The sequence below is a fragment of the Rhinopithecus bieti genome, unplaced genomic scaffold (genome assembly GCF_001698545.2).
Source record: "Rhinopithecus bieti isolate Rb0 unplaced genomic scaffold, ASM169854v2 scaffold_7167, whole genome shotgun sequence".
NCBI lineage: Eukaryota > Metazoa > Chordata > Mammalia > Primates > Cercopithecidae > Rhinopithecus > Rhinopithecus bieti.
Window position 1 is genome coordinate 819,021 of NW_016805471.1, and position 8,471 is coordinate 827,491.

At 39.1% G+C, this 8,471-nt stretch overlaps 1 protein-coding gene across 3 annotated transcripts in view; it reads right to left on the reverse strand.

Annotated features, from left to right (window-relative positions):
• GABRB1 (gamma-aminobutyric acid type A receptor subunit beta1) overlaps nt 1-8,224 on the reverse strand; it is a 404,468-nt gene extending 396,244 nt beyond the window's left edge. Inside the window, exons 1-3 of one of the 3 annotated variants that reach the window (XM_017872652.1) lie at nt 7,755-8,224; nt 7,496-7,587; nt 7,012-7,079 (exon numbers count right to left, since the gene is read on the reverse strand). In XM_017872652.1, coding sequence (XP_017728141.1) covers nt 7,012-7,079; nt 7,496-7,587; nt 7,755-7,834 — 240 coding nt within the window. In that variant the 5' untranslated portion in view covers nt 7,835-8,224. The remainder of the gene's footprint in view (nt 1-7,011; nt 7,080-7,495; nt 7,588-7,754) is intronic. The other 2 variants (XM_017872653.1, XM_017872654.1) reach the window with 2 other exon arrangements.
• Nucleotides 8,225-8,471: the final 247 nt, after the last annotated feature.

The window sequence follows — 8,471 nt, forward strand, 5'->3', positions numbered from 1 at the left end:
AAAAAAAAAAAAAAAAAAAAAAAAAAAAAAAAAAAAAAAAAAAAAAAAAGACTATAACCTCTACTAGAGCAGAGACCATATTTAGTTTTTTTGTTGTTGTTGTTGTTGTTATTTTCTTTTTTGCTTGAGTAGTTGGATCAATGCTATTGGAAAATTATCCTTTATTCTTAAATTCACAATGCAACAACAGATTTTATTGGGGATGTGAGAGTCAGGAAAAGATATATTGGTTCACTTAGTAGAAGAGTAGCAATGAAGTCTGAGGACTCTAAAAGGGGTAACAGGGCTCACTAAAGATAAAAAAAGGAATCTTTCACTTTTTTCTTGTGGACAGCCTGTTTTTGTAAGATTTCACCACTGATATGAATTCATTGTAAACATTTTCTTAAGCATATCTGTCAAGTAGTGAATAATAGATTGTTAAATGTTACTATTAACGTCCTTCCCTTTCAATAGATAGAAGTCAAGGAACTTCATGAAATGCTTGATCGACTGAAAACAGAAGCATTTTGGAAAAAATAATTTCAGTGCTCATGTCGTTTATGGATGAACTATGTACTAACATTTGGTCAACTATAAACATCTACCAATTCTTACTCCTATGATTTGCAAGTATGATTATGTCATTTGAGCCCCCTCACTGAAACCTAAGCCAACTGGAAACATTTGAACCGTTCATTTCTCTTTTGAAATGTTTTACTTTCCTTGATATTGCAAGATTTCGTTTGTGCATGAGTGTTTTGAAGGTGCTATGAAGTATTTGGGGGCCTGCCAAGACAAAAATCATCAGAAACTGAAAGAATGGACATTAAGTGATAAGACAAACACCTTGGGTTTACCCCTCATTTCTCAGTCACCTCATGGAAGGATTTTAGGCAGTTTGGGTAAATCCTTTGGGATGCTCAGATCTTCAAAAATAACAGTTTCTTTCTGTTTCACAACAAGTGTTGAAAAAAATTATTACTTCAGTTGTGGTGGAGCAGTATTCCCAGTTTAAATACAATGGACAGCTCCACGTAGAAATAATTCCAGTTTAGTCTTGGCTCTAATGTTCAGTACAATATAAACCAGGCATTAGGCCAGTCTCATTTTGAAGATCATTGCTTCTTGTTGCTGTCTTTGTGAATGTGTTTAAGGAAGAAAAAGTTGGATGAGGATGACGTGACTAATTAAAATAATAATTCAAGAGGCCCTAGATTGCACACAATCAGTATTTCAATGTTCCCAGGAGGCTACATCATTTGCACTCAGTGGGAACTCAATAAATTCTTGTGATTGATTCACCTACCAGGAGAATATGGTATTTAAGACAATCTAGTAAGGGAGTAAGATGGAGACAGAGATTTTTTATTTTCACGGAGTCTAAAATCTTTAAATATCTAAGTTTTTATGATAGGATATTTGAACTGGAAAGGGTTTTAGCGCTTATGTAATTTGGCTTCATTTTACAAAGGAGAACCCTAGAGAAGCCAAATTACTCACTCAAAGTCCTAGGCTATTTTTTACTAGTCTAGTAGTTAGGAGCCAGACCCTAGAGACAAGCTGCCTGGTTTCAAATTTTGGCTCTGCCATTCACTAGCTGTATAAATTCTGAGTAAGTTATTTAACCTAACAATATCTCTCGCTCTCTCAAACTCAGTGTTTCAATCTGTAATGGAGGTGGGGAGGGGTAAGAATTGCATAGCACTAAGTAAAGGATTAAATCACTATTAATGTAAAGCACTGATAACCGTATCTCACACATGGAAAATGTTCAGTAAGTTACTATTTGTTTTCATTGTATTTCACACTATAGTACCCAATCTGATTCTACAATCCTAAAATCCCAGGCATTCAAATGTAAACTCCAGCTTTAAAACAATCTAGATAGGCTTGCTTTAATGTGCCTTAGAGTGAATATATATATATATATATAAAATCTCCAAACAGGCAAAGGGAAGATTTTCCTTCCTCAGTCTCTCCAGATGTTATAAAATTGTAACCCAGAACCTAAAAGAAAAACTTTTTGTGATTACTCATATAAGAATAAAATGTGTTTATATGTTAGCTAATACTTCTTTCTGCTTTTAAGTGGTACTCACCTATTTGTTCTGTTTGCAAAGGAAATTCTATTAAAACCTCAGAGAATTTACTGACAGCATCAAGAGTATGTTTAGGCTATTTTACAAACTTGTTGCTAGCTCCTCAGTGGTGGAAAAACAGTTTGCAATGTTCTTTATCCTGAAGAAAAAAGTCATAGGTTTCCTTGCAAAGCAACAAGATAGTATTGTGGAGTTACTGTACTTGGAAATGTTTTCATTGCCATCATTGGAGATTGGTTGATTCACAGGTATTAATATAGATAAGAAGACTATTCATTAGTTTAGGTCAAGTCCCATCTCCAGGCTCCTGCCTTTGTCCTGTTGTTTATCATCATCATCATCGTCGTCATCATCATCATCATCATCATCAGTTACAGAATTAACTTTCCCTTTAGAGAACAGCTACCTGCAACTTAAATAATAATATTCCTAAAGAAATTTGAAAGGAAAAAAAATGTTCATTTCTTTTTTATTCTTTTTTTTTTTTTTTTTTTTTTTTTTTTTTTTTTTTTTTTTTAGACTGTTTTGCTCTATTGCACAGGCTGGAGTGCAGTGTCACGATCTCAGCTCACTGCAACCTCCAGCCTCCCAGGTTCAAGTGATTCTCATGCCTCAGTTTCCAGAGTAGCTGGGACTATAGGCACGTGCCATCACACCCAGCTAATTTTTATACTTTTGGTAGACACGGGGTTTCACCATGTTGGCCAGGCTAGTCTTACACTCCTAACCTCAAGTGATCTGCTCACCTCAGCCTCCCAAAGTGCTGGGATTATTGGTGGGGGCCACTGCACCCAGCCAATTTCTTAATGAAGCCACATCTTAGGATAATGTACTCCCTTGATATTCAAAGTACAATCTACATACCAGCAATCAGCATTGCCCAGGAAAATGCAGAAAGTCAGGCCCCATCCCACACCTCTGATTCAGAATTTACATTTTAATAAGATCCCGGAGTGATTCACCTATATGTTAAAGATTGAGAAGCACTGACCTAGAGAAATGCATGTGGGGACTGGGAATCTGACAAGCAGTTACTGTTTTGAGTCACATAGTGATAGTAATGAGATATAATTGAAGTATGTACCAGACGTTTCCAGAGTCTAATATTAAGATAACTACCATAACAACAGAAACAATGAATTTTAAGTGGATATTTGGGAAATTAAATTTGTTTTTCCTTAAGCATTATTTATAAAATTGGTTCATTTTCATTTTTGTCATCATTGTTCACTGTAATGTCTGTAAGAGCATTCACTGTTACACTCATTCATGCAAGAAGGAAGGAAAGACAATGAATCTATGATAGCTATCTCATATTGGGAACAGCTTGGATTGAATCCTGCGTTGAGTCAGGACTCATTCGATGTAAGGTCTTCTAGGGATGGCCATATGGACCATCGTGTCTTCAGATTAGGTACAGAGAGCTGCCTAGTTGGAACTCCTACTTGGTAATCAGGATCCACCTCTTGAATAAGAAGGAAGAGCTAAGTCACTGGAATTTGAAATACAAGAGTTCAACTACTTGTGAGAAGACAGTTAATATCATGTTTCCCCAAACTACTGTTTGAAGAGAAAACTTGCCTACTACTGTCTGTGTCTTACTGGCTTTATAGTAGCAGATATTAGTGGTTATGTTAAGGACAATTTCTGGGAGATCTTGTCTCCATTTACTCCGACTGCCTCCTGTTCATCTTTAATCAGTCCTCTGTGTGTGTACGTGTGTGTGTGTGTGTGTGTGTGTGTGTGTGTGTGTGTATGGCTTGGCAGAAACTGTTAAAAGACAAGGTTTGAAGGTTATACTACATAAATGGAAATCATGGTGGTTTCTTAAGATGACAGTTTAGAAAATGGTAACAGTATGTAGTTGCTATCACGCAAACAATATATCCCGTGATGCCAGAAGAACAATCCTTTCTAATTTAATCAATAATATTACTGCATGAAAAGTCTTGTTCTCAAGTAGATATGTTTATCTGCATCGGAATTATTCTTCACAATTTTTGCATTCACTGCTTAGAACCAATGATTCTTGACTGTAGAGATTCTTTACTATGTAAAGATTGCTTTTGTTTCTTAATTTGTGAAAATTAAGAAAACAATTTTCACAAATTGAGAAATCAGAAAATAGTCTTGATATGATGTTAGTCTTTAAAGTAGACAATGTAAAACCAATCAGGGACTATATTTTACTTGGGGAAGCAAAAAAAAAAAGAACAAAAATGAATGGAATCTAGTTCTCAAATCCACTAATTTAATGCACAATTATTTCATTTATCCCAGCCATGGAATGGGTAATAATGGTAAGGAAAAAAACATAAATATAAGCAATGTTTTAGAAATTGATTCAACTTGCATTTTCTTAAAACCGTTTTATGATATTCTTGTCCATTCTTGTTGTTATATTCTTGTCATTTAATGTTGATGAAAATTTTCTATTAAATTACTCAAAAGTTACTCCCTATCAGGGTACTGAAGCATGCTTAATACAAAAAGCAATAAGCAATAAGTCTTATTTTCCATGGATTTCCAACCCGATTTATATTATCTAAAATCACAACATATAGTAAGCAATTCTCTTTTGGGGGTGCAGGCTAATCCTCTGAGTTGTGTTTACACAGAACCCTCAATTTTAAAAACATTACTCTTTATTTCCATTTTTCTTGGCATTATTTCTAATCTATTTATTTCAATGCTTTGTCATAGATGAGAGAAGATAAAATAAACTTTGGGTTCTGTTGATAGTGTTCATTAAAAGGAGAAACAAGAAAGAACAAGTAAATCAAGGTTTATCATTTTCCAGCTTTGAGTGGTTTCTATTTTCTATTCATGTCTCTAACATTGTTGTGAAAAGGTAATGGGGATTGTAGTAGAATATGTATTTTCAAAGGCTTATCAGCTGGGTGAATATTTTTGAAAAATCAAGTGCATATACACGTGTTGCCATGAGTAAACAGACTGTATTATTTAATCATCAGGAAGAAATGTCCAGTGGTATTTCAGTTAAAGTCAATCCTTGTTTTGAGCTTATATATGAATTCAGTTGAACAACTGATTATACAGAACTTTTTGTTATGGTGGTTGTTGATTGCAGCAACTTCTCTATTTAATTGAGTTTAAAAAAACTGAAAAGGGGTATGTCAATATAGCCAACAGAATCACATACTTTTTAAAATTCTGAAAAGCATGGCACTCTACATGGCAAGGTACAACAAAGACTGCATTTGCTTTTGAGCTTTTAAATCTTCTATTTTATCAATTTTCTGTGGATGTTTACAAGATACCAAAGTAAATGATTGAAAAGGAAAATATTATCATTATTAATCTACATGATACAACTTGTTAAACTAATTCATTGTCTAATTTGTCTGGTTGGATTTGTGTAGATTAGGCACAATTTGTGTATGTACACATATTATTACATTCCTCAAAGTGTTTCTAAATAGTGTGTTTTGGGTTACTTTGTAGTGTTAACATGTATGTAAACAGAATATAATAAGTCAGTTTGCCAATGAGAAAATATTCATTGTGCATTACGTTTTAAAATTGAGTTTCTTTTCCAGCACGACAATCAGAGACATCTAAAAATAGTAATTTAAATAAGTTATTTGAAGCAGGAGCCGCTACAACTACAAAATACAGAAATTAAATAGTCACACCTTTTATTCTATTCCTATTCAGTAAGCTATAGACATATTTATTTCTTCCCTAACATAACCTAAAAGGAAAAGAAAAAAATTCTTAAACCCACCCCGCCCTTAGCCTATGAAAATTAAAACGGACACAGTAGGAAGAAATGGGGAAAGGACAATTCAACAGGCCTTCATAGTCATAGAGTGATACAATCTCAAATGGTTTTACTCTTTCAATTATTCAGGATTTATAAATTTCTGCCGCCATAATATTTTTTTACAAGTGGAATAAAAATGGCATTTTGCTCACGTAGATCTAGCTGATTCCTGGGTGGCTGATTCTAGAAAAGCAACAGGCTTTTCCCCGTCTTACAAGAAGCAACAGTTAGAAACTCTAAGTAGAAAACTCCTACATTCAGTGGACGGAACCAGCCGACAGAGAAAGTGGCAGCTTTTTCAGTTCATTTTGCAACAGCTTCCAAAAAGAGAGGGAACATGTATATAAAGGAATGTTGACCCCTTTGAAATGAAAGGACTATGCTGTGTTACTGTCGCCCCCTCTCCCTTCCAACATCCCTTAAATTATCAGGCTTTTTAGGCATGCTTACGTTTCTAGAGTAAGGTGAAGCAATAGGACTTGATTATTTTGTTTCAACTTAAATTTGCAAGATGCAGTAAGACAAATTCATAACCTCCCACAAGGGAACAATACAAGCCTACCCAGGCTCGGGCACTTTTCCTACTAGCAAGCGTGGACTGTTGTCTTAGCCTGTTGCTCCTGCCACCCGGTTTGCCTGAACCTGGAGGAAGAGGACACTTTGAAACCCCGACTGTGCTCTTGGTGGCAGGGCCTTAGTACGTCCGGGCTTGCTGACTGAGAGGGCCATGGGGATTGCCGGGGCCGCGCCTGGGGAGGCGATGGCTGCCGACCACCGGTACGAGGACCCTAGTGCAGGCCACCCAGCTGCCGGCAGATGGTGCCCTCCTCGTCCGAACACGCAGGGAAACCCAGCTAAAGTAACGCTCAGACTCCGCCCCAGCCGATCCACGGCGCAACAGTCACTCGTCCTTCCCAAAATAGTGCCTAGCACGTTTCCCCTGGAACACCGCAGTAGCCCGTGTGTGTCGAAATTACAAACCAGGGGCAACCGGGTGTGTGTACCGGAGTGGGGAGCGCGTGCGGAGTGGGACCCCAGGGGCCAGGGGCGAGGTGACCGCCAGTGAAACGCAGAGGGCAAAGGGACCGGTTCATTTCCCATCTGCGTAAGCTGGCCCGCCGGGCCCGTCGGGAGGCCACTCACCATATTCACTTCAGAGACCATGTCTATGCTGGCGACATCGATCCGCATCCCAACGTCCACGGGGGGCCCTGCCAGGGAGGTGGGCCACATTAGAGACATTCTCTCAGTGACAGCGGGCTGGGGAGGGTCTGGGGACTTCCCAGCCCTTACTCCATTCTGAACGGGCTCCCTCCCTGCTCCCCCCACCCCACCCCTTTCAGGGGACAGCCTGGGAAAACAGGTGTGGGCACACGTATGATGCAGTGACTATGCAGAGGGTGTGTCGGCCCGGGAGAAGGTCGCCTCCGCCTGAGGATTCATCCACCTGAGACTGGGAATCCTGTGTGTGTGTGAGTGTCTGTGGGGTGTGTGTGTGTGTCCAGGGCATAGTGCACGCTTAGGAAAATGACATGCCTTTTTTTTTTTTTTTTTTTTTTGACATTTATCTTTGACAGAAAAGGAGAACTAGGGATGGGTTACAGGTTGAAAAAAGATGAAGCGTTACCTCCGAAGTCCGGCCGCAAGCGAATGTCATATCCTTTGAGCAATCTGTCCACTGTCTCTTTCACGTATGACATGTTGCTGGGTTCATTGGTGCTGAGGGGAAGAAGTAGGGACCGTATTCAAAATGAGCACAAACTGTGAGCACATATAAAAAGATACAGGCACACCTAACCCCAAACAGCAAGATACATGATCCAGCAGACACGTAAAAAGAAACATACCAAGGAAAAAAAGAGAGAGATTCAACAACAGCAGCTCACCTGTGTGCACAACAGACCATGGTAATCATCACAGGGAAAGAAAGAAGCCCCAAACTCTCTCGGTTTTGTACTGTCCACATTACTAACTCTGATTAAAGAATTGTCTTTTCTGCGAAGATTCAAGGAATGCAACTTAGTCGGCTGCTGGGCAGTAATTCCCGAATGGACCTGCGCATGCGCAGAGCGCGCTCACTACCAAAAGACACCTTGTGCCTTGCAAACAGTATTCCTAGCGGTAACAGGCAACAGATTTCAATTCCTCTAAAGTTCCTATTTGGGGTGCTCCGTGTCCTCCGGGTAGTCAGAGACAAGCCGCTGTTTCCACGCAGGGGATCCTACGAGCATGTGTAAACGGAGTTTCCTTCATGCATTGGAGGTTGCTATGTTGATTTCCTTTCTGCCCTCAACCTGATTTTGTTTTGTTTTGTTTTGTTTTGTTTTGCTGGGCTCTCAGTGATCTGGCTAAGGCTGCCTGTGATTGGCATCTTTCATTGACAGTCATGGAGGTCCTAGACGGGGACTCTGGAGGCGGGTCTGTTGTTTTCTGGTAGCCTGTGGGGTTACCCGGCGGATGTGATCAGCGGGGGTTGAGGGTGGGGGTGACTGGGAGCAGGGAAGAGTGGAGAGAGAGGGAGCTGGAGAGTTACTAAAGGTACAGAGGAATCTGGAGACTTATTTGAGAACTCCAAAAATCAGTTGCCCTTGGGAGGCATCCTA